Source organism: Ischnura elegans, chromosome 3 (genome assembly GCF_921293095.1).
Source record: "Ischnura elegans chromosome 3, ioIscEleg1.1, whole genome shotgun sequence".
Classification (NCBI taxonomy): Eukaryota; Metazoa; Arthropoda; class Insecta; order Odonata; family Coenagrionidae; genus Ischnura; species Ischnura elegans.
This window is the reverse complement of record NC_060248.1, coordinates 68,358,926-68,386,617: the sequence shown is the minus strand read 5'-3', so window position 1 is coordinate 68,386,617 and position 27,692 is coordinate 68,358,926. Positions and strand designations below refer to the sequence as shown.

The window sequence follows — 27,692 nt, the reverse complement described above, 5'->3', positions numbered from 1 at the left end:
ACGTTCAAGTAATTCCTGATAGTATCAGGGATATAGACATGCATTAAGATTTCCTGTATTTTATATAACTTACCCTAGCTTAAGTACCCATATGAAAGCAAGAAATTAAAATATTTTTACTCAGATTTTATTATTAAAGTATTTTCAAGGCAATATTTCCAAACGGAATTTACATTCATAGTATTCCATCTAAGAAATTAACTCATTTATGAACAGCACTTTCAATTTGGAAGTACATCACTAATGCCCTTTTCACCAACATAAATTAATTTGAATGCACTGACGATAAATGGACCACACTGCGCCTGCATATAAAGAATATGTTGCAATGAACATGAAAAGAATATTTGATGCAATGTAGGAAATTCAACTTTCAAAACTACATTTTTTTCACAAAGTATTACATAGTTATGTACCACTTTTTTCTACAGATTCACCTTGCACTTCACAGGTGTATGCCTCACAAGGGGGATATTGGCTAATTAGCCAAAACAAATATAAAATCGCTCAACCCCCAATACGATCAATGATGAATAACAAAATTTGACCTCAGAGGATTAATTTCACTGTTTCACTGAAAATTCAATTCACATCGCACGTAAATGATTTGAGAAAGAACCACACTAGATATCAACATCAAAAATTAATCAAAATAAATATAAATGAGAACATTTTGAATGCATTAAATTACACGAGATACAGGCATATTCATGGAACTCCGTCCTAAAAATATCGAAATAAATTATGCTATAGCTTCTACATCCATGCTCACGAATCTATTATGACAAAAGTTCACAGATAGGTGACGATAAACCATCTAATATTCTCTTGCCGACAGCACAGGAAATGTCATTCTCCTCTTCTTGCTTTCTTCCCATCTTTAAGCTCGATGATAATTACTGGGTTTGGGATAGGCAATAGCAGATGTTGATCATCGATTCAAAACTGAAATCAGCACAGGGATAGCCTCCGTTTCACTCCGCTCATGACCACTGGCGGAGGGAGGTAGCGGCTTATGAATTTCATTATCTACAAAACGTGGCGATCTTCTGATGGGATATGTACTTGAGCTTGGAGTATCTGTAAAACAAAGGAAAAATATGCTTTAGAACGATAAATGTAGATAATACCCAACAAGCTACATCAATAATGTTTGAATGATTCAGTAATCATCAACACACAACATGCAATACGCTGCATGTGCAATTAACAATAAGGAGAAAGCGTGCAATATTATAAATAAACAAAGTCAAATTAAAACAAGCAAGTGATTTTTCAATAAGTATACATGCAACGCAGGCTATAGTGCAGGCACACAATCGTGGGAAGCAAAAATTAGTTGGCGCTTGGTAACCAAAATAGGATTTGAAATTATTCCGAGCACCTTATTTTCCACGCTGACCGCTAAATACAAGTAATCGCTAATCTTATTCTTTCATTCAACATAATACCCTTCCAGCCACCACTAGAGTGATATGCAGGGGGGGAGTATTGCATGCTGTGTGTTGATCATAACTAAGGCATTCAAGGATGAGAGTGGACACATCCATATTTTGACAATTTGTGAGGCGACTTGGTTTGATTCATAAGAGTCCAATAGGGGAAAAATTGCACTACGAACCATATAGGAGAAAGCATGTGCTTTTCCGTCTTCCACCGATAAACAGTGCATTTCAGTTAATTGGGCCACATAGGGAACGGTTTTCTCTAACTCAATCAAGCGGCTGCTTCATGTTTCCGAATAGTTAAAAAAATATGCATTCATGCACGTTGAAAATTTCAATATTAACTTCAACTTGAATTATAACAAAAACAGTTTTCAAGGATTAAAAGGAACTCATGGCGTCATAAATAGTATTTCAACTCTAATTTCAAAAATCAGCTAAAATATTTATAAGAAATTATATGAGTTAATGTAATTTACTCATATACCTAATTCCTCTAATCATTTCAAAATATTGGCACTTCTTTCAGCCATTATATGTTTATGACTTAACAAGCCACGGTTCTAGAGACGATAAAAGGCAAAAGATGACCAGGGTTAGTTCAATGGAAAATGAGAACGTACTAAATTGTTTTCTAGCGTAAAAAATTGCATGATTTGCAACAGCAAAAAAATAGCAAATACTACCCACTTGTGCCCCTTTAGATGACGGCTGCCATATTTTGAAACGGCATGACCTCAATAACATGAATAGAAAAACTAAACCCTAAGGACGTCATGCAAATGCCAATTGCTGCTTAGGAGGGAAGATGAATATGGTACATTTATTTAATGATAATACCTTTGATAGATATTCAAGGCACTACCAAATCGTCTGAACTGCTTGAGGCCTACCGAAATTGTATTTTTTTCATTACAAGCAAAAATTAGAAATTAATTGGATTAATAGGTTACCCCTTCTTAATAATCTGCAGCCTGAAATGGAAACTGCGAAAGCTATGGATAATAAATTTGAGTACATTGGCCTCTAAGAAGTAGAAAAAGTCCCACAAAATGAAGTGAATACAATGTTTCCGAATATAAACTTTCCACCATTTTATTTGGGGATCGGAGAGATATTTTCAGGCTTCTATACCATGAGCTCGAATGCGTGATTCCACAAAGAACGTTATCGTTGGTTTATCTCAGGCTGCCATAGACACATTTTCATAGTCATTACCAACTATGTCTACTAGTTAGTGTAGCCTACTAACCTATGTAAAACTTAATGCATGTTTCTGAATTTCTATTCTATATTCTATTTCTAACAGCATATAGTAGTATAGTTTGTTATTATACGGGACGTTTCTTGGACGGTGTGGTGTGCATGTGGGAGTCCAAATGCATGCTGCATGCTGGTGATTGATCACCCCCTGCCAAACACCCTAGAGGTGGCTTGCAGGGTATGATGTAGATGTCTTTTTTACCAAGAGTCGTTGGGGGGTATGTAGGTCATTTGGGATTACGGGCGTGTTCGTTCGAAATTTTTGCATAAAGGCCATAGCCGATAATGATAAAAAAGTCAAGTTGGTACTTAAAAATTCTTAAAGGACAAATAAAACAAATTTGGGACTAAAAAATATGGCTGTTTACCAACAGGATTGTGCATCCCAATCATGAACCTTGGTGTAGACAAACTTTGTAATACGATTATTATCATTATTAACACTTATAATGGCAGAATAAGAGAAAACTGCAGATCTTAGTCATTTTTAGTACATCTACATAACACCCTGCGAGCCACCTCTAGGGTGTTTGGCAGGGGGGATTCAATCACCAGCATGCAGCATGCAATTGGACTCCCACATGCACACTACTAGTAGGTCGGTTACTTACGAAATTTTCATCCAATTAGGCACATCACGAAAGTACTATACTAAAAATTCGAAGATAAGGTAAGACGAAAATGAAAAGATTTTCGAACGGATTCACCATAAAAATGACCTATAGGCCGATCTCAGTGACGGCGGAGTTAAGTTTTTCTCGCTAAATCTTAAGTTTGCCGATTCTAATTACACCTGTAATGATTCATCAAGCCAGAGTGCACGTATGTGCAGTTATCCATTCCCATTTTATGAAAGGAACATGTATAACTTATTTTAAAAGGGCCTCTGGTGGCAGTCCTGAAATTTTCATTAAAATAAAAATCGACCGGACTTAATCCGGCATATCTACATCATACCCTGCAGCGTACTTCACCGTGGTGAAAATGGTTGCATTAATTATGCTCTCACACGCAGTTGGTGAGAACTTTTTACAATACCTTTTTTCCTCTTGCACGCTGCATGTTGGTGATTTGTCACCCCCTGCCAACACCCTAAAGGTGGCTCGCAGGGTATTATGTAGATGTACCTTGCCATGTAAATTAAGCCTTTAATTTGAGAAAAGTGCTCACAAATAAAAGTTTTTTTTAGCTGAAGTAAGCCTATATTTGCTGGGCTTGTATCCCCTTTAAGGTAAGAGTAATAAAAGCATCGGTATAAAAATCTGTTCAATACTTCAAGCAAAATTATCGATCTCAGTAATATATTGTATTATTGCTACAAGTCCTGAAAAACGAAGGAAATGTAGCGATAGTAACGTAAATACCTCTAATCTGTTACCTTCTACTCTATTTTTCATGCAAACCATTTTTTATTAGTTTCCAGAGATGGAACTTGTGAAATATACGGGCGTAATCTTTAACTAGATTGCCTAAACTTACTTCACTCCCATTACAGAAGAAAAAATACAAAGGATATCATGCTAACATTTAGACTTATAAATCCTTGAATACACATACATTCAACACACAATACATGACCTCAGCGAAATATTGCCTGTCTACGTTGCCAGTAAAATAAGTGCTTCGTACCACTACAGTACATATGTTTCCTTTATAAATTAAAATTCCGAAAAGATATATAAATATTTGAAAACATTTTAATTTAGTGCGGAAGGAAAATGTAATTAAATCAACATGATTAATTTTAAATGTCTTAACCAAACTCTTAGAATTAGAATGCGTCAAAAACAATGTCTCTAAAAGAAATGGGTAGACACATATTGAGAACAATAAGATTTCTAACACGTATTTTGGTAAAAATGTGAAAAAATAAAATTATCCAATTTGGCAAGTTTATTTTAATATAGATCACAGTTTAAATAGAATATAAATTGGAGGGTACTTCGCATATTCTACATTACTACACTTAATACACCTATACAGGTTCCTCCTTACGCAGAAAATCACAGGGGTAAGTATGAGAATACCTATGGAGTAAGTGAAACGCGAAATCGGTCAACTAAATTTTGCTGTCTTTGATATACGGAAAGTATATATTGATCATGCAGCTCGATCAACTAATAGCTTAAAATGTTAATATCATTGTATTCAAAGTAACATCTAAAAAAAAACACCTGAGAGTTAATAATAATGCAATTAATACAATTCATGAATTTTGTTATCCCTGGTACTTTGAGGGAAGTATGCAATCTAAGTCCTTCAAGCCTAAAATTTACATTAGTTCCAACATCCCCGTGAACAGCAATCAACGACCTTTTATATCGGGGTTTGCAGCATTAACGACGCACACCACAAACACCCATAACCTGGAATTGGGCCTCCTACCCAGGTGGGACTCGAAACCGAGACCTTCGTTAAGTAGGCGAGGAATTAACCCTACCGCCATTGAAATTTTATCAGCAACGTCGATATAGCGATATTTCAATTTGCCCGCTAGATCATATCCAGTGAATTTACTAGACCGCTTCCACTGCAAATTTTCACTGGGCATCCACTGCTCCATGCGTAATGAAATATTGAATTTGGCGTTCAAGTAAATTAGAAAAAGATCTACACTAGTATAGCCTTGTTAGCTGACGGCCTGCTTGAATGCACCAAGAGAGAAATTAAGAATTTAACACATGGTTTCAGTGGACATTGTGATTCATATAAGAAAAGCGTTACCACTCAACGTAGGTAAGAGAAAATATGGAATTTTGAATATTAGGGCTCCGCATTTTCTTACTTTTTTAGGTGCGATAAAGTTCTTCCTATGGACTGTTTTCCTATACATTTCTTACAAAATTACATAAGGGTAGGTTTCATTAGTTGTTTACACATAAATTTAATTAATAATTATTCATTACGTAATGAATGAATGAATGGGTACTTATCAACTTTGATATTAATTTTTTTACAACTCTTAGTTTCAGCGTGTTTCGGTCATCTACGTACTTGTATTTAGTAATCTACATCTACATAATACCCTGCGAGCCACCTCTTGGGTGTTTGGCAGGGGGTGATCAATCACCAGCATGCAGCATGCAATTGGACTCCCACATGCTAACCACACGGCAAAAAACGTCACGTATACTAACAAATTATACTACCATATGCTGTTAGAAATAATAATAAAATTAAGAAACATGCATTAAGTTTTACATAGGTTAGTAGGCTACACTACAAGTCACGCAATCTATTTATGAGTTCTATCGCTGCCGTTATAATCTCTTATTGATCGTGGAAATAAAGACATTCTGAACCTGTCTGTTCTACTATCTATCTCTCTTATTTTATTTATATGATCTGATCTTCCGTAGTATGTTGGCGTCCGTAAGATATGGTTAATAACGTCGGAAAATTCTTACTTGTCAGAAAAAGAAGCATCCAGCTTTAAAATTGCCCGTACAGTCATTCATTAAAAAATGGTACATTATTTTCTACGGTAAATTTGATATTCTCATGAAAAATTTCGCTGTTCACAACAAATGCCACGTGAAAAAAATTCTCTATGCAGGGAATCGAACCACAGTCTTGAGATTCCGTCCGTCAAACACTGCGCTATCCAAATTCCTTATATTTAAATATTCCTAACGCGTCAACCTTAATACTTAATTTAATTAATTATTATCGCTCATCAGTGTATCATTAGAGCAAATGAACAAATTGCAATCGAAAAGAGAATTACCGTCCTCTTGTCACTCGTTTTCAGATAAACTTGAATTCTTTTATAGCCATCAATTACCTACATTTACATCTCCATGATATCATAATGCCTATCTACACGGTCAAGGTGGAGCCAGGAGTTTTTTCTGGGGGGGCACAAAAGGCAAACGGTCTTCTCATATTTGAGATTAAAAACAACATACAGCAATTACTGTACGATATATTCTCCTAATTTTAATATGATAGTTATCAATATGAAATAAAATTAATGAAGCTCCGAAATACAAAAAAATACAAATAAACGTAATGATAACCGTGTTAATAATCTGGTCTTATTTTTTAAGCATCTGAGGGGGCACTTTCCCCCGTACCTAAATCCGTCTATGTGCACGGGTCATTACTAAGTAAAAAGATTACTCTTACAATTCCACGCACTTTTAATGACACCCCGAATGGTTTCAACGCTCGCTTCACTCTCAAGGGAAAGACTATTAGTATTATCGGTGTAAGTAAAGTATATCGGGGGCAACTTTTTCTAATTATTTGACCATAAACTCGAGATTCCACATAGTAAACTAACGAATAATCGAAGAGAGAGTTTGGTCTAACTCCTACGCGATTCACACGCACTCAACTCATTTCTCAAGCCAGTACTACATTTTGCACAAAATTGTTCGACACACCTCTGGCGTGTTCGGCAGACTTGCAATTAACAGTAGGTATACACTGCGATTCTCAATGCGATCAAGCGTATTCTATGGAAAAAAAATAGATCAATGCATTTATGAATGTACTTACATTCGGTGACCGGATGTGCACTGAGGCTGGTGAAGACCAATGAAGCCACCAGGTACAGGTTAATTAATCGTCCTCCCATGATGACACTGGGTGATGCAAGAATCAGTTGGATGGAATTTGAGACGTCAGCAAAATATTCCTGAACACAACTGGGAGCACACAGGTCCTAAGGAAGCGTACCGCGTCCCCACTAGTTCTCTCGGCCGATCCAATGCGTCTGAATACTTTCAGGTCGATTTTCTCTTTTTTAAACCTTCACTATCTCCCACACCACAGCACTCACCCCCAATCGTCTAGAACGAAAACAGTGTAACCAACAGATATTTTTCCTCCCTTGAAAAAAAGATGGGTTAAATTTCCTAAAGATATTTTCCTGCCGTTGGTATGAGTGACGCCGTAAAAACTCCTCGTATCCAGCAATTAGGAGCTTCCATGCGGACAATTACCAACAACACTCCTTTCCCCTCTACTTCTCGGAAGGATCGGACTGAAAAATGGCAGGAATGGAGTACAAGCCTTCGAAATGCTTTTGACTGCTTCCCAAGAATCCTCCGAGGGTACTCGTAAAGGTTGTTTCTGTTTGTTGTGGCCATGCTATCTGCTATTCTTTTCTGCTCCCCAGCCCGTTATAACCAGTCTCATGGCTTGACTTTTTCCAGGTAAACACTACCTAAAGAAATCGACGCTGACCGTCCGAGATAAACAAGGTGATAAAAAGGAAGAAAAGGTTGACTTTTTGCCTTTGCAAACTTCAGTTTACCGATTCCAAGAAAGGGAAAGCAGTAATGGAGAAGCAATAAGCAGCGCACTTCCACGGTGTAACGGTATAATTTCCGTTGGACTAGGCGTCGGTTTTCCATTGAGTGTTGATGCCATACAAGTAGACTTGTGTGCCAGCTGCAAGCGGCGACATCCACGTGTATTTTTTCGGCGTCGCCGAGGTCATGGTACTAATACATACGCAATGGTATATACCCTGGCCGAGGTATTCGAGGGTGGCGCGGAGTGACGGTAACGGAGCCGTGCATCTACGTCTAAATCTACGAGTAACCGTAAAGATCAGACACCTGCTCTCTTGCCGGACACATGCCAAGCGCACAGGATAGCGAGAGATGGACAAAACAGAAACTAGGAGAGTGCCAAGCACACGAACATGCTACCGTGCAGAAAAAATATTAGTTTTTACTCTAGATGAATAAAATTTAACTTTTTTCCACAGAATTCTGTGGAAAAAACAAAGTTTGAATGTTAATCATCCAAAATGTTTAGCAAATTCCAATAAATATCGCCCGAAATCGCCAACTTTACTATTTAGTCGTAAAAAACGAAAAGTTAGCGTAGAAACTGATTCGTGCATGAGTTATAACATACTAAGAAATACATTCATATTACTTTTATTGACAATAAAAGCAGGTATAGCAATTATATCCGTAGCAAATAAAACAATTATAGCCATGGATTATTCTCATATTTCTAAGAACTGCTCATCGATTTAAAACTATTACTTTCTATCGTCAATTGATCACCATCAGGGGATACTCGTCTTCAACTCTGGAATATTCTCTCTTTGGATGATCTCCTATTTCTCAAGGAATCAGGCACGAACCCAGGGTTGAGTGTTTGGTGCTTCAGCTTCCCACGCCCAATTTTTTCCCCATGTGGCGACTACCCACGATTCACCCATATCTGAGGAGACCAACAACATGGCCATCTATCCAAGGACGCTTATTTATCGAAATAGAAACATTTCATAATTTTTCAAATACTTTAATAATAATACCTCACAACCAAATTTCGAGCTACCTGCCTGCTAGGAACAATACATCTGCATAATGCCTGCTGAGAGACACCTCAATGGTGTTTGGCAGGGGGTGATCAAATCACCAGCATGTAGCATGCAAAAGATTCCCGCATGCACACCACACGGTCCAAAAAGCGTTATGTATGCTAACAAATTATACTACCACATTCATTCAAAGGCGAAACTTGCTAACTACTCATTAAATGCTTTCTACCAATAAAATTAGAACACACAAAACATGCTGATGAAGTCCTCTCGGAAAATCTGACGGGGGAGGATGGTCAGGGCGAAGACGATGACAGAGAAGGGCATTGAACCGTTGGCAGCAATGTCCATCCTGACCCAGCTGATTTCACGAGAATACTTCATCAACAAGAACCGCCGGGAAAGCACCAAATACTTCTTCGCAAAACATGCTGTTAGAAATAATTTTAAAGATTCAGAAACATGCATTAAGGTATACATAAGTTAGTAGTCTATAATACAAGTCACCTAATGATGCATAAAGGTTAAGAAAACACTTAGCTGTTTCACAAAATAAAATATATTGCAATATATTTTATTTTACTTAGCTGTTTCACAAAATAAAATATATTGCAATATATTTTATTTTGTGAAACAGCTAAGTGTTTTCTTAACCTTTGTGCATCATGAAGGAGTTTCACCATGTTACGCCAACCACCATCACAAGTCACCTAATCTATTTGTAAGTTCTAACGCTCTTTCTTACTTCTTCTAAAAGTCTCTTATTGACCGTGGGGAAAGAGACATTTTGAATCTGCCTGGTCTAAAGTATATCTCTCTTATTTTATTTAAATGATCTGATCTACCCTTCTACCCTAGTATTTTGGCGTTTGAAGGATATAGCTAACTTCGTCAGAAAATGCACTGCTCTTGAATTTATCTAATAGGTTTAGTCTATTTTTCAGTCTACGGTCAGACAGAGATCCCCATCTGAGTTTATTTAAGAGGTCTGTTACTAACAAGATTATCGTAACGACTTCTCACGTACCTGGCAGCTCTTCTTTGCACGCGTTCTAACTCTATTTTTAAGCCTATTTCATGAGGATACCAAACACTGACAGCGTATTCTAGGTGGGGTCTAACGAGTTAGAAGTAGCTAATTTCTTTCGCTTTGTCGTCACACTATCCTAATATTCATTTACCAAAACCCAATTTACAATTAGCTTGCCCTATTGTTTCCCGAATATGTTTATTCCACGATACATCATTATTAAGTGTAACCCCTCATTGGGTAAACTGAATGATATAGCTATGTTGTGGGAAGTTATTTTTTCCAGATATTCTTTACTTCGGTTTTTTTCTAATATAACTCTAACTGCCACGCACCGCACCACGCTTTGATTTCTCTATCCCTACTTCTTAGGCGTCGTCGGCCTCCTTAATCGCTGCAGTGCACCCTTCTTCTGTCCTCCCTTTCCTCCTCTCTTTTGAGGTGCGGGATACAAAATTATCGGGCTTATGGAAACTACTTGAAAGCTGGAAAGACTCATCAAAGTATTCCAAGAGCCGTTTGGTCCTGAACTTGAAATAGAAAATGCTAATAAACTATTCTTTGGTTCCTAAAATGGGATCTAATTATTATTTTAAGTGTAACTAGGAAAAAGGATATAAGTACGCCCAGTTACACACACAATCAAGTGTATAATTGCTGGATTTCTATGGCCATGATATTTTGATATTTGCTTTGATTTATTAACAGGTGCACTTCGGCATGGTGGTGTTATGATGATGACAAAGTGTGAAGAGTAATACATTTAGGATTAACAACTGTAGAAGAGATGTAGTTTTGAATTAAAGTGCTCCAATCACAGTGAAAGTGATGTCTTACTGACTTTTCCACTGGTAGTTTTCTAGCTGCACTATAAACTTATCCATTTTCAAGAGATTACATTAACTTCCCTTTTAACTTCTTCACTGCTGGGTCTCGCTTTAGAATCGGTTATTATGAGAATATTTGTTAATGCCCATTTTTGGACACTTAAAGACTATTGAGCTCTTACATTCAATTATTGCAGAAATATAATGCAATTAAATTGGCTACACCGTGAATGAACCTGCTTTCATTTCCGAAAACTCTCCTTAGCAAAATTGTAAGGCGCGATGGTAGACTTTTCGACGTTACCTCAGGGTCTACGACGACGGATGGCCTTCTCTGAATTGATTTATTTCCTCCATGGTAGGGTTGAAGTTAATTCGTCTGGTTTGCCTCGAGTAGAACGCTAAACGCAGGAAATTGATTGATGTCTAGTGAACATGAAATACCTGTAAACAATCGTATTTTCGTGACCTACAAAAATTAAAGTGGTAATTTGCTCATCTTTGCTATTTTAGTTTAATCGAGTCTAATCGTAATTTTGTTCGTTGAAATGAAACTGAAATATTATAACGCCTGCCCTTCAACTTTAAACGTCATCAATTACTTTCTTAGCCTGCTTACCCTTACCCTGCACAGTGGCGGATACAGAAAAACTCAAGGGGGGGGCGCAACATATGTTGACTTGTCTTTACTTTTATCGTAATAAAAGATGATCAAGTCGCGGGCAAAGTATATGAAAATTTTATTTAAAGTGATTATAAACATGTAAAAGACAATGTCATCTTATGATATAAAAAAGTTACAATTGTGGTTTTGCAATGTGCGGCAATACAAGTGGACCCGCAAGGGGGGGGGCGCGCGCCCCCTGCGCCCTCCATCTGTATCCGCCACTGACCCTGCATAATGACGATTGCATAATAAATTCCTATTTATTCATAATGAAGTAAATGATGGGAGGAGCAAACAATGATTTTTTTAATTCTAGGAAAACTGTTTTTGATATTTGTTTATTGGGATGAGACAATGTCCATTTCAAATTTCAGATACATTTTCCTATCTTTGCTCTTCCTTCAAATTTACGTGGGAACGCTGATTCAGTGCCGTGGTGTTTTTTTATGTGCACCAGACTTCTTCTCAAAAAGAAAATTTCCTAGCGTGCCTTTTCTTCTGGACTTGCCTAGGGAGCAGGAAAAACATCGCAGGACATTCAGGGATAGCGAAGGAAAGATAAGGGAGGTCGGCCTTCGTGGATTTCGAGAATATGCCAACTGGCCCTTTTAAGTCGTAGAGAATATGGGCAATATCCGAAGATAGAGCTCAATGGAGCTGCCCACGTAGACCGCGAGAAGGCCTCATTTTTCTGCGACCGGATTCAATGCGATTTAAAACCTCGTTTTTCATTACACCGAGGGTCTTCAACCCGCGGATGATTTCTTGTGGCCCCTAGAGGCGAAATAAAATATTGTATCGCGCCATAAAATATTAAATATACATCGACACACTCGCCAAAACTAAACAATGTCAAAAATCGCATTGATTGAGTGAACTTTTTAGCCAATAAAGATTATTGCACTTTGAAATTCTGTTTTTTTTTTTCAATTTTATTGATGCGGTGGTAAAGTGATGAGGAGTATTGTGGCTCATTCGGACGATGTGAAATCAATTTTGGCCCTTGCATTAAAAAGGTTGAAGACTCCTGCATCAGACATAGTGTCTTATACGGACTCATTACGTTACTTACTCGATATCACTGAATAATGCCGAGTAATTACCGCAGGTCTCTATGCACGTAGATTTTATAGCATGCTCTTGTTTGTGATTCATGTAACTAATTTTGTAGCTGAATTTTAATGGTGAGTGGTTGGTGTGAGGTAACGTAAGCTAACCTCATATGCTCATGTGTTATGTAGCATCATCCGGAGATGCATCGCAGGGATCCAATTAAATGTAGGTAAACTAAGATTCATGGCATATCACAGATTCTACGAAGTTCAATTCACTCTATTCTATAATTAAGCCGAAGTAAGTGGAGGAACATTGTATATTGATAAGATCTAAGTGATTATCTCGGGTTATACTGGAATGTAAAGTGCAAAGGAATGGAATGTAAAGTGTAAAGGAATGGAATGTAAAGTAAACCGACATAAATTAACCCAGGTTGTATTCCATTCACTTCTCTTTATGTCATTTCAAATTTTATCTCTTTGTATGAGATTTATGTTCAATTTTTACTTAAGAAACGAATTCATTCACTTTTTGTTTTTCGACGCTTTTGTTTAAAAAGTATTACCTATCGCTTCCCATTTCCATAAACGGTTATATTTGACAAGACATGTCAAGTGCACAGAATGCGAGAAGAATTCCCTTGGCTCGAAGTGACCGCTGCGAGGCGGTAGGGTAATACCATTCTACTCGACTCCGTTTCTATGTTGAAATAAGGGTTTAGGGAAGCGTAATGGGCTCTGAAAATATAATACTACGAAATGCGCCTATATAAAGGCCTCTTGGTGAGAGGTATTCAAGCAGTTCTGAAAGTCTCGTTGATATTCACGGCCGACTGATAACCTTAGGCAGAAACTCAGGAAAATGAAGACGTCAGTGTGCCTATTCGTAATTTTGACCGCAGTGGCTGCTGCACCGCAAAATGGTAAGTACTCATAATTTATTACACATTCTTTCGATTAAATAGCTAGGATGAATGCACAACTGGAAGTCGAAAACTGCCCCTGATATGGTAGTTGCGTATAACCAGAACGGACCGCTGTTAAAACCATAGATTTCATCTTGCAAGCAAGTACAGGTGAAATATTTCAATCGCGTTAAAAGAATAAAGAAACACAGGGGATATCGAAAGTTATGAAATGTATTGATTGTGTCACTGGTTTAAGACTTTTGAAAAATCAATTTGATGTATTTTTCCTAAAAATTTCCTCTTGTATCTGGAAGTAGGCATTAGCGTTGCAAAATTGGATTTAAATGTCTTAAAAATTTTGAGTGCATATTTTTCTTTGCTCCAACGAGTGATACCTTTTTCCTTTTATCATATGCATTTTCGCCGATCCTTCCGTAAGTGCTATTTGGATAGCTTTTCCAGTACAGTACACCTTCCGTCAGTTGGGACGTTAACCCACCAACCCACCCAACATGACCACTTTGGTGCCTTTTGTGAAGAGCATGCGAATGCCGCTACCGAGTTTTCCTCCACCCTTCCTCAATGCAGAAATCCCTCAGCTTCCGGTCACCTCCTCCGTATAACACACCATATCTTTTCTCTTGTGGTGCAAATTGTACTCGGTGGGGCCTGATTTTGCTAAATGATTTACGTCAATAATTTGAGCAGAGCTCTTCATAACATTTAAGTACATGGTGTATCGCGTATTGGTAAAAGATTATCCCCCTCTCGCACATGTTGTAAGTAACTTCCAGGATGCAAAATAAATTCAGGAATATGTTATAAGAACTTAGTTATTGCGTTGGTAAAATAATATTTTCAAAGCTAGGAAAAAGTTGTTAGAACTGGGAATTAACTATTTAGAATGTTTTCGGTGTCAGTAGGAGTCCGTTATGGGTATAATTACTATTTTATTTCAATACGCTTAAATCAAAAATAATTATTGCCAATTATTGCAATACAAGTGTTCTCTCATTCTTGCATACATCGTATTATTTTACCGAGTAATACTAAATTTAGGACAGGCCTGTTGGCGCAAAATAAATTCAGGTTTTGTGTTTTGACCCAAATATACTACATGCTTACAGGTATCTCAGGTAATCTGTTAGAACTGGGAATTAACTATTTAGAATGTTTTCGGTGTCAGTAGGAGTCCGTTATGGGTATAATTACTATTTTATTTCAATACGCTTAAATCAAAAATAATTATTGCCAATTATTGCAATACAAGTGTTCTCTCATTCTTGCATACATCTGATGCTGATTTTCATGTCCTATTTATGGGGTTGCTTTTTCTTCGTGTTGTAATTTTAGTGCATTTTTTAATTGGCTTTTCTTAAAGATAACTACTTTGCATCGTTCTAGCCTTGTATGAATATGTTACATTCATTCTTAACCTTTGGAAATTTTTGGATTTTGATTGAGTTTATTTGTGTTGTGGTCACGGGTTGCATGGAACGATGCATGCTTCGCGGGAGCTCACACCAACTGCATGAACGTAGGTACTTTGTTAAATGTGCTCTTTCATGACTATGTGGTACATATAGTATCAACATATTCGGGAAATAACCGGTCAAGCTAACCGTAAAATGGGTTTTGTTAAAAGAATATTAGGAAAGTGCGACGACAAAGTGAGAGAAATTAGCTACTTTTCCCTCGTTAGGCCACATCTGGAATACGCTGCCAGTGTTTGGGACCCTCATGAAAAAGGCTTCTGAACTGTCTCGGAAGAGTTATCATAAGGCTCGGTGAACACGCTCTTGAAGTAGGAATTTAATAAATTGGCTTTATCGGATCTGTTTGTCAACACATCTCCATTATCGTTTCTCAGCAAACATACGGTAGATCTTCTACCTTGAACTTCCCTAAAATAAGACCAAAATGCTTTTGGGTTATCCCGTAACTGCTCTACTAGTGTTTTTCTTTTAAAATTCGTGAACGCATTCCTGAACGCTTCCTTCGTGGCGGCTTTAGTCATCCTATATTTTTTAATTATTAGCTCGCGTTCATTAGCGGATAAATCCGTGCTGACTTTTTTCATTTTAGCATGACACGCTCTCTGTCGCCTCAATGATTTTCTCACTTCCGCGTCGTACCATCTCGGTTCGCTGCCTTCTTTTACTATTTTACTAGGGATGTAGCTATTTATTCCCGAAGTTACGAGCGAAAGAAAAGCTTTCCAAGTATTCTCTACATTTAACTTTAATACTGATTCTTGAAACTCGGGGAAAGCATTTTTCATATGACTCTTAAACCCATCAAAATTAGCTCTTTTAAAAATGAAAACTTTACGCTCTTTTTTTAAAGTTTACAGCGGTATTTAGAGAAAACTTTGCAGTTACTACCCTATGGTCACTTATTCCTTCGACGGTGCTCACGTTTATTACCTGATGAGGCATATTTCTCGCTAATAAATCAAGAATATTTTCTCCTCTGTTTGGTGTGGATGCTATTTGAAACAATGAGTTAGTTGTAAAAGTGTGTAATAAAGATTCGCAAATACTTTATCCCCACCACCAGAAATGAAGCTATACGTAGATATACGATATGAAGGAGAGTAAGTAATTTTTTCATGAATCAAATTTCAGGTACTACAGATTGATGTAAAAAAGCTTATATCTTACGTTCACTCTTTGTTATGAGTCTAAAACCTCTAAAGAAGTTAAGCTAGGAGTAAAATTAGCTAATTGTAAGCAATGCCATATTCAGAAATGTCCTTAATTAGGGATGCATATACCACAAGTCCCACTAAATAAGTCTTAAAGAAGTTAAATGGTGAATTGATTCATGCTGGATAATAGTTAAACCCTGCCTCATTACTGCATGTGTAATTGTTGTAGCACCTATCCGTGGCCGAGTGCATATTAGGGAAGAACACTCACCCCTTGATGACCTGCAGGGTATCTTGAAGATGAAGATGTGATTAAGTAGCCCCTCTCTTTCAAATTTTCATCCGAGATTATGTTTTCATTGCAGGTGCTTTAAGCAACTCCGCACAGGAGACTCGACACGTCTACTTCCTTGAACTAATTGCGAGGCAGTTGACGACGAGCGCACCGACTCGCACGCAGTTAGCAAACGGCAATGGCTCATCCGCAGCGGAGGTGTCTCCCAAATTGGTGAGAGCCGAAGGCGAGAACTCGGGGCAGCGTCTTGCCAACAATGCTGACGGGAGCCAGCCGCCCGCGCCGACCGGTGAAGTTGACGCCAGACAAAAACCACCCTCAGTCGCGGTCAGGGCACCCGCTTCCGATCGAGTGCCGCCTTTCTACTTCAGCAACTAGCCACGTCCCGACTAACCTCATCTGCAGTGTTGGCTTGAAAAGACGTTCGGCCTCTCCTATCGATGACGTTCGAGTGACGAGTGGCTATTTCTTGATTGAAGAGCAGGGTGGCTGATCGCAAATTTGAAAATGTCAAATAAGTAAAAGATTGGTGATCATAGTGTATTGACTTGGGAATGATTCCTGAAAATCATTTCCCTTTCCAACATTTGTTCGCATTCATGGTTCATTTTATCTAGCTCCATGTGCTCCATTGCCATACCGATCAAATTGCTTCACAAATACATGTTTCCAACACGTGTTTAAATTTTTTCATGTAATGCGCATGATCTTATTTTGACAATAGCGTAAAATTGAAGAGAAAGTTGACCTATATATAAGGTATTTGGAAAAAACTAATCATAATACCATTTTTTATTTACCTGGGCCATCACACTTGTAAATTGTGTTTATTCTCTGTTTTATTAAATTATTTTAACGCCAAGCCTTAATTTATAATTCATCACATCGAATCCTTGTGGAACCCTTACCGAAAAAATAATATTTTTCATTGCATTAGGGAGCTACGAATTGACGAGTTGGATTTTGAGGATATGTTTTTATACTCTCAATCTTGAGTCCCTTGTTTATTATACAATTAGCATTAGGATCTGTAGTTCAACTAGAATTATTATGGAATAATAGTTTGAATATTTAATAAATTCAAGTTAAACAATCTGTCAACTAATATTGATCGCGACAATTGCAGTTCAAAGTGGATTGATGTCTACAAGAAATTTTGTGACTACGGAAGTATGAGACATTATTTTTTCAACATTTTTTTTCTAAAGCAAAACAATTCTTGATATAACTTTGATAAATATTGAAAACCTGCTCACAAAAAAAGAAACTTGAAAAGGATAACTAGAAATTAAAACCTCTCAAATGCTTCGTATTTCATTGTTTGAAAATTAAAGTGCGACTTTGATATATTTCATCGAGATGTGTTTACCCTTCTAACGGAGTTAATTATTATTTGAAATTGAAATTCAAGATCAGTTTCTTCCTCATTGTACGTAAAAACGTTAGGTACGTTGGAAAAATATTCACATCATTCGTTAAACTTTGTGGCTTTCCAAATACACTTTCATGACGAGTAAAACTAAGCAAATAATTTTGAATAATTTCCTTCGCCTACCCATTATCTCAATAAATACAATGCACCAAATGTGGGAACCATTTGAAAATGCATGCCACAAGTGTAGGTCGCCATTAGAGTCAGCGGCGAAAGATATCGGCATTGACGTCAGTCTTCTGTCTTAGCCGAGGTCTGGAGGTTTGCATGAATTCAAAAAGCTCGCTAAAGATAGTTCTTGGATCCATGCTAGTATATATTTCATAATCCCTCATATTCCCCAACCTTTCGTCATCAGCAATTTTTAGAATCCCACCATTTCGCCTTCACTATGCACGTTTGTCCTTCAAAGCTACTTATCCGGTTCTTTTAAAACTCATCCAATTGAAGAATAACCCTGCAAAAGTTGTCCCCCTGTATCCTCCCGCCAGCACAATGAGTGCGTTTATTCTTACATAGTGAATTTAAATAATTCAATTTGTGTTCCCCATAAGAAGCTTCAAGGTGAACAATGTTCCTCAATTCAATGTGTATACCGATATTTGATACTTGAGTAAATTGCATACATCTACATAATACCCTGCGATCCGCCTCTTGGGTGTTTGGCAGGGGGTGACCAATCACCAACATGCAGCATGCAAAAAGACCGCCGCATAGATTAGCTATGTCCAGTAAATCACTCTAATAATATGGTAAGAAATCTTCCGATTTATAAACTTTTTAACAAAATGAAGCAAGAGTGAAATAAGGTAAAACTTTATCATTTCAAACTGTTTCAAATTCTACGAACAACTTTGATTTTTCTCAGGAGAAATGAAAGTGCGATTTCCTTTTTTAGTGTGGATTCCTAATTGCTGCCCTGACTCCACAATTACTTCGTTATGTCCTTGGTGCCGCTCGAAAAAAAATATTTTTAATTTTATTGAAATGATAAATTAAATTATTAGCGTTATTTATTTTCATACTTTGGTTTTCATCCCACTAACTACAATACTATTTTCCTACTCGTTTAACTTTCTTATTTACGCGAGCCATATTCTTGTAATTGATTATTCGTTTGCAAGCATACAATGCGGGTTAAAAAGGGGGACTTAAACTAGCTAGCCTATGAATTTGACTTTGGAATAGGAGACACCTGGCTTGGTAAGGAATGGAAAGGCCCAATGGAAAGGACAATAAGGGAGAAGGGAGGTAAGAGTGAGTAATAGGGTGGAGTGAGAAGTTTGAGAGCGGGGAGGAAAAAGTATATATTAGTTTCGCAGAGAGTGCATTTGTACAGTCGTCCATGACTTTTTTCCACAGGGCAGATCGAGACTATCTATCAGGCGCGTCGCTAACATTTGTGCAGCATGTCGTATTCTTTTGTTTTGTGCTTCTTCGTTTTGCTGATTTCGTTGGCGGCCTCAGCGCCCGTGGTGATCACTGAAGGGAATATAGGACCCACTAACATTACAGAAGGTAAGGACAAGAGATTTTGCAACGTGTTTGAATTAAATTAATCCTAGGATAACCTTAATGTGCTACGTTTCGCCTTCATTGTTACTCGTTTTTGTAATAGAAATAAATTCTACCAATTACAACCTATAAGGGTAAAATTTTAGGTTACGAAGTAGGTATAGTTTATAAAAGGTTGAGTGCAAGTATTTTACGATCGCTAATTTATCTAATTTTTTATTATAATCAACCTGCTGCAGTTAATTTCAACTTGGTCATTTGAGAACAATTTTATTGTAAACATCATGAATCGAAGTAGGCAGATAGGTCATTTTTGTATGTCAGTGTAGAGCATCAGCGTTCGGCGATGACCTGCCTGAACTACCTCACCAATACTGCCGTACCCATGTACATCTACATAATACTCTGTGCGCCTTCTCTAGAGTTTTTGGCAGGGGGTGATCAACCACCAGCATGCGAGAAGATTCCCACATGCGCAGCACACGGTCTCACATGTTCCGCGACGAGTCACGTCAATGTACATGGCGCATTGTCGCCATGCGCGGCATAACGAAACTGAAATGAAAATCAATGAATGCCTAATTAGCCATTTGCCTCGCTTATAAACTATATAAAAAGTAACTTAACTTAGGAAATTGGAAGAAGATATTTTCTCAGACGACGTGACTCATATCTGCATCTACATCTACATAATACCCTGCGAGCCACCTCTAGGGTGTTTGGCAGGGGGTGATCAATCACCAGCATGCAGCATGCATTTGGACTCCCACATGCACACCACACCGTCCAGAAAACGTCCCGTATAATAACAAACTATACTACTATATGCTGTTAGAAATAGAATATAGAATAGAAATTCAGAAACATGCTTTAAGTTTTACATAGGTTAGTAGGCTACACTACAAGTCATGCAATCTATTTAAGAGTTCTATTGCTGCCGTTATAATCTCTTATTGATCGTGGAAAAAATGACATTCGGAATCTGTCTGTTCTGCAATCTATCTCTCTTATTTTATTTATATGATCTGATCTTCCGTAGTACGTTGGCGTCCGCAAGATATGGTTAACTTCGTCAGAAAAGATATTGCTCTTGAATTTATCTAAAAGGTTTAGTCTATTTTTCAATCTACGGTCCGACAGAGATTCCCATCCGAGTTTATCTAAGAGGTCAGTTAATATATCCTTCGTTTACCATCGTACTATAGTAGACGTGATGATGAGAATAAAATAAAAGAAATTGACTGCAAAACAGAGAGATTTAAAATGTCATTCTTCCCTCGTACTATTAAGGATAGCAACGTTGTCTCAATTGAAAGGATCAATGGCGTCGCTCGCTAGGATCATTCATTGCATGTGTTTTCATAGTTCTAACCTTGCATGTATTTACTCTAGGAATTACTGACCATTAGCAATTTCTTTATCAATAAGTATGTATATTTTTCTAGTGTGCGTAATATTTCTATGACCGTGCGGTGTGCATGTGGCGATCCTCTTGCATGCTGCATGTTGGTGATTGGTCACCCCCTGCCAAACACCCTAGAGGTGGCTCGCTGGGTATTATGTAGATGTAAATCACTTGTACCACATTGATATCAAGCCATCTGAGAACGCTGTTGTACTACAAGGTACTGCGGAGAAATTTATGTACATTTTTATTAGCTAAATAAATAATTCTATATAAAATGCAATACCCAAATGTCAAATAGGAGTGATCCGGTCTAATTTTCTGATAACTGTGACGCCGATATTGCAAAAAACATTTAAGAAAATCGATTTTAATCGTGAATTCCTTACCTAAATGCCTCTGCAAAAGAGCTTAAAAGTATTCGAACCAAATTTTTTAATGAACTTTAATAAAGGAAAGTTGATAAAATGATATTTTCGCATTAGTGGTTACATGTTTTCTTACCGTTTTACAAATTCGAAAGGTACACTTCTGTCTCCAGCATCTTTCACTGTATCCTACAGCTGAAAATAAAGGGATTCAAAAATATTTCATTCCGTTTAGAGTAAGGATTGAGGGTTATAATATAGAACTGAATGTTTTTGTAATGATTGTGAAACTATTTCTCCTTGCAGCTACTACTCCCAAAAGCAGAGACGATCCTGAATCTGATGTCGACCTTGACGAGTTCGGGCTGCCTGGCCTTTCCTTTCTAACGTTTCCTCTTATGAGCATCTTGGGGAAGAATTTCAACCATTCGTCCATGATGGATTTTGGAGACTCCATATCCGAATCTCATCGAGTATCCTCATCCTTCAGCGGCCTACTGGGCAAGGGAGAGGAGCCGTTCCGCATCTCGTCGATATCCGCCAAAAAGCAAATCGTCCACGTTTCCAAAAATGGGTCCGTGGATTCGGAGACGTCTTCGATTCATCTAGTCGTCAAGGGTGAACAAGTTTACGAACTGGATTATCCTGACTCTTCGGCTGAAGATGACGCGCCGCAAGGTTCCGACGAAAGTGATGAAGTGGATGACGTTCATCCGCATAGCAATAGTGAATCTCCTCCTAGAAGTGGTAAAGCCCCTCTCTCTGCTTTGGCTGATGAAGTTGACCATGAAGATTATCACACAACTGACAGCAGCGAGGATTTGGCCACTGAAAGTGCTGTAGCACTTGCATCTAAGTCTGTGGAGGAGGTTGGCGATGCTTCTCAATAATCGGCTGACCGCGGAAGTTCCATAGTGTGTGTCTGTGAATGTGTTTCCCAGCTGCACGTCATCAAAAGCGAATTCTTGCTTGAGATGGGCCATTTACTTTATCCTTCCAGGAATGAATCACAGTGCTGTTTGATCTTGGCATAGGCCATTACATAATAACTCAGTGCTCGCAGGGTTCAGTTTTACAAATGACTAATTTTTTTCAATTAGGTTGTCGCCTACGCTACATATATACAGTGACTGTGATGATTTTTCAAATATCATTTTGATATTTAAGAGTAAGAATATTGTTTGCTCAGTTAACGCTATGATTACGTAATATAAGTGGAAGAAATGAGTGAATTTTGATTGTGTTGCAGGGTAATGTTTCCTTTGCATATACCAAGACTATTCTTTTTTTTCATTGACCTAAAGCATATCGTGCTTTGATGCATATGTATTATATAATACATGTAAATAAATCGATGAGGATTATTAATTATATCTGGCGAATGTTTTTTTTGTGCACCGCACGAAATTAATTTCCCGATTCCCCATCCCTTAAGAGCCTTTAATCTTGCAGTGGTGAGTATATGTGATGTTACAGCAAATTTCTCATACGTTGGGCTTAGCGGGTATGCTTCATTATTGGTAAATTATTCTCTGGGATCCTGGTTGAACCATTTCCTTCTTTTTGGCATTCATTAGAAATAACGATTACTTACGCTTGATTAACAAAACTATTTCCAGATACAGTTATGAAATGAGGAGATAATCGAGATGTAATACTAGTGACTGCCTGAATTTCAATGATTCCGTCATAGCTGGATGTACCTATTTTCTACTCTTGTTGGGGCTGGGATGGGAAATGTTTGTTTTTGGATTAGATTGTTCGGGTGGGCGGGAGCTTTCTTGAGGGCGTAAGGCTGTACCTTCGGGTGAAGTGAAGAAGTGTGGCTCTGGGGTTTACCCCGTATTCCCTGTTTTGCCGAAATTTGCTCAGGAAGCTGGAAATTAATACCCAGTTTCAGTGTTACTGGGATCAATGTGAACTAGACATAGGTTGATACAATAATTATTCACTTATTTGAGCAAGATTTTGAGAGAATATTCTCTTCTAGCATATCCACTTCGGATTGAGTTTGGATCGGAATTTGATAGCCTGATTTATCGTATGGAGGTATGAGTTTCCACCATATCATTTGCAATTTAAAGATAGGATATCGCTCAAGGGCATTGTACTTAAAATATTTTTTCAATTTTTGGACGCATTAATGGAGGAGATAAATAATAAAGAGATAAATCAACTGCTTTTGGCGTGACTTAGTGGAATACTGAGATATTCATAAAAACCAATTAGTGTTTGTCTTGATAATGACGTTGTAGCCATCGAAATTAATCGACAGCAAATAAAAGTTTGTGGAACAATGCCGGGTTTTTGCTTCACCATGAATAAGAAAGACAGATTTTATACCTCAGCCTGAATGTTCTCGTCGTGACTCGAGATGGAGTCCACGAAAACTGTATGTATGTATTATATGTATCTTATAAAATTTTAGTATTTACCGGAAGAAGAAGGTAGATCATGAAATTAGTATTTGAAAGGTGTATTATGGCAATTATTATGACTGCTGGGATAGGAACTATTTCAGAAAAAAATTAAAATTTCCGAATTGCCGAAAGTCAGCAATGCAAGAACAAAATTTAAAATATCATTCACTCGATTTAGTGATGGTATGTAGATGTGATACCTTAGAGGATGAGTGATTTGTTAATGGGAAGTTCGTTTTCATATTTTAAGAGAATTACAAGGAAATTTCCAAAACAATGTCAAGTTTAGGGTGGGAATTTTATATTTATGTAAGTGCATATTAACTAGCATTTAGCCTATTGGCCAATACCATTTCAGTCGGGGCCATTCCTTACAGTGGAAAATATTACACATTTCAGATGAGCAACTTGGATGAGAATAAATAGAATAGAATCAATATTCATTTGAAATAGTTTTCTTATCAATTTGTACTGTATTTCGTTTCATTTATACCGAAGCAAGGGCTTTTTTACATTTTAATTCTTAACTTGCTTCGAATATGAATCGGGTTCTTCCCTTCCATGCAAAAAGATTTATTTCAAATTTAACTGAAGCTTTTATATTTTAAAAAGGAGCTGAGGTTTGTAAAATATTTACAGAAATATCGAGATAAAAATAGAAACATGAAATTAATCTCAGATAGTTTTCTTTCCACTGCCGCGACTCATACTCAATCAATAATAATGAGTTTTATTTGTGGTGGCGACACCGGTTATTAGGAAACTGACTTCTGAAATGCAAGAAATGTTTTCTAGAGATTAAAGTAACACGGTTTTTTACACAGCAGTCTTCCCCACAGTAGAAATTGTAGAAAAACTGTACGATTTAATTTATCGCTGTTCAGCAAGCAGTGTCTTTAAATATACTTCGGCGTTTTAAACAGTCCTCTAGATGGCGAGTAAACAGCTATGCATATACATTTGGGTCGCATAGACTGAGGCATCACGAAAATGTGAAAATGTTGGCGATAATAGTCGCCGCACGGTTGCTTCTTTTAAACGGGCTAGAGATATGAAAACATCCACCGGATATCAGAAGAGCTCAACCAAATAGTTCTGTAATACTCTCTGCCAGCTACCACTCATGAGTATCTGTTGTAGGCTGTCCTCACATTCATGTCACACTCATGTCATACTCAATACTGTTTTTCAAAACAGAAATAAGTTAAATTCGATTGTTTCAGGCTTGACTTTGTGAAAATCCATTGTAAACAATAAAAAGTTATGGTACTTTTTCACACGATTTATTCAAGACGACCGGTTTCGTTGCAGAAGCGACATCATCAGGTACAGAAATCGTTATTTTTACAGTTTTTGTTAAAATAACTGTTAAAATAACGATTTCTGTACCTGATGATGTCGCCTCTGCGACGAAACCGGTCGTCTTGAATAAATCGTGTGAAAAAGTACCATACGTTTTTATTGTTTTCAGAAATAAGTTGATTGATTTGAAAAATACGAACGTGATACAATGCAATTTTACCCAATTTTCCACCTAAAACGTCCAATTGGCAGTATGCAAATGTTTCTCAGCGTGGAAAGCTGCTCAAATGGTCATCAACTAAACATCTAAATTGCCATGTCAACGGCTAAAATGCGCGATTTTAATGGTATCAATAATTAGGTAGGCTGACCAGAAGTTAGCATTGTGGCGGAGAAAGAAGATGCCGGATTAATTGGATCGGGATGTCGCATAGACTGTTCTAATCATTTTATTCAGGGCATGCTTTTAGTAAAGGTGGTTTGCAGAATAATGCATAGATCTAGACGCAATTTGGTTCTTTATAAAACATTCCAGATTAAAAATTTGGATTTTTATTTTTACCATGTATATACTATTCTCATCATTGCTCGATTAAGTGTTTTTATGTGACTGTTGAAATCTCCGTCGTTAATTTTTATTTATTCCGGAGCTTGAAATAATAAGAAATTATCGATTATTAAAATTCTATTAAACTTAGCCTTTATCTAAGTTTTGGAAGCTACGTCAAGGTATTTTACTTTACGTATACTTTTTTGCTATAGTGGTGTAAGTTATTCTCCCCGAACAACTATCAGCGATTTAACCTCACTTATTGTAATTTTTTGCGCATGTTAATATTTTCTTATGAATATGCATGTATATTATGCTAGCATGCGTAATATTTCTCTGGCCGTGCGGTGTGCAGTCCAACTGCATGCTGCATGGTGGTGATTGATCACCCCCTGCCAAACACCCTAGAGGAGGCTCGCAGTGTATTATGTACATGTAGATAAAATCTCAAGTTAACGTGCATTTCATCGCTGGATGCATAAATTCTTCAGAACATGTGCGGAGGAAAGAAAAACTACAAATGTTAAAACATTTTATTTAATTAACAACAAATTATGCGTTCTAAAAATACGCCATAACCATTTCATTCATCTAAATTAATGTTTTCAACTTTTTGTGGAAGATGAAAGCTGTAGACGTTGAAGTTTTCAATAGGTTGAGTTAAAAAGTTCATGAAGTTGACAAAACGGCTAAGTTTACGGTGCGCGGAGTCATTTAATGCACTGGCATGTCAATATTTTTCAATATTTCATAAGACAGTTAAGAAACCAGAATTTAGAATAAAACATTCTTTAAAATTACGGATTTTCCAATATTTTAGCATGCACACTAGGCCAGATACAAATTTGCAAAATACAACGCATATCATTTTGACACCGACAGTAGGCATGGCATAAATCATTTTGAAAAGGCTCACGCTCGGCCATTACAAAGTGCGTGAATCAAGCCACCCTAGCGATAAACTTCTCATTTCTTTTGGGAGATAAATCCCCACAATGCTTATCGTGGGCATAGTGCAGCAACCCAGGGAATTGAGGTTTCTGCTATCTTCAAACCGCATTTCTTCGGATTTTCCTCCGTCCCCCAATTCCATAGGACCATACCTCTGACGCACGCCCAATATCTCCTTTCGCTAATGCGCTTTCTTCCCCTTTCAGACACACAATACACTGACGCACATCACTTGGCTGGCTATCCGACGTCCTAACCACGATTCTTCCTTCCTCTTTTCCTCCCCCTCCCTCCGTGGAATACCCGTGGGCGCGTCAGTACGGGATTTTGAGGGTTGAATGCGTAAATGTACCTGGGAAGAAAGGAGAGGACAAGTTCTTCCTCCTTCCATCTAGTATATTGGCGGTGCAGCTGAACTCACACGCGGGAATGCAATGACGTTAAATGTGCATGCATGGAAATGCGAGCTGAAATTAAATCTTTCCTCCTGATTTGAATTACGCCATAATTTCTGTTGAGCGTAAGTCGTCATTTTCTGTGGAATTTATTGGAATCATTAGTTCGGAATATCCCTGATTTCTTTTTCTCCATAAAGTAATGAGTATTGCCGATGGAGTACGAAAAATATTTTTAATATGGTAAATGATTTAATATCGAATTAATAAAGGGAGATACATTCAAAAATAGTGCAAAAGAGTTTTTAGGACATATGATATTCAGTAGCCTTATTTATTCGATCATAACTGTATTTGTCATTACTTATCTGTATTAATGTTATCATTTCATGCATTTAGTTTTTTCTGCATAGCAATCATTTTACATCATAATTAGCTATTATGGATAACATTTTTTTCAATTTTCAACCGGGAACCACTTTCAGCTTTCCATAAATGTTTCTCTGTACTGAAGTCCTATGTATCTACATCTACGAGGTACCGTGAAAGCCACCACCACGGTGTGTGGCACAGGGTGATTCAACTCCAGGCATGCAGCAATCGTACAAGCCTTATCAGACACGCGCTCGCTTGGCGTACACAGGCTAAGCACACAGGACATAAATGCGATAGCACCAGTGAATACGAGAGCGCTTAGGACATGAATATGCTATCAGGTAAAATTAAAATATTAGTTTGTAATAGAAATCGAAATGTTAGCATAGTAACTGATTCATGCATGAGTTATGAAATGTCAAGAAATGAATGTAGACATCCAATATACACATACATAGTTAATAATTGACCGTACATGCGGATCCTATTTTACCTAGTCCGAGTCAAGTAATCCTAGAGGTAAACTGTTGTAGTTGCTATGGTCTATTAC

General features: G+C 37.4%; 2 protein-coding genes and 1 long non-coding RNA gene across 3 annotated transcripts; 2 read left to right on the top strand and 1 right to left on the bottom strand.

Annotated features, from left to right (window-relative positions):
- Positions 1–432: 432 nt before the first annotated feature.
- LOC124155986 lies at positions 433–16,493 on the bottom strand. Its single transcript, XR_006864249.1, has 3 exons — positions 16,406–16,493; positions 7,212–7,504; positions 433–1,080 (listed from the first exon to the last, which is right to left on the bottom strand). It is a non-coding gene; the product is annotated as an uncharacterized LOC124155986 (long non-coding RNA).
- On the top strand, positions 13,357–17,291 carry LOC124155985. The gene is made up of 2 exons (XM_046530238.1): positions 13,357–13,499; positions 16,500–17,291. The coding sequence occupies exons 1-2, from the start codon at positions 13,439–13,441 to the stop codon at positions 16,805–16,807; spliced, it is 369 nt and encodes a 122-aa protein (XP_046386194.1). The 5' UTR covers positions 13,357–13,438; the 3' UTR covers positions 16,808–17,291.
- A 1,899-nt stretch (positions 17,292–19,190) lies between these two features.
- On the top strand, positions 19,191–22,520 carry LOC124155033. Its single transcript, XM_046528778.1, has 2 exons — positions 19,191–19,379; positions 21,456–22,520. Exons 1-2 carry the CDS (start codon positions 19,271–19,273, stop codon positions 22,037–22,039), a joined length of 693 nt encoding a protein of 230 aa, XP_046384734.1. The 5' UTR covers positions 19,191–19,270; the 3' UTR covers positions 22,040–22,520.
- Positions 22,521–27,692: the final 5,172 nt, after the last annotated feature.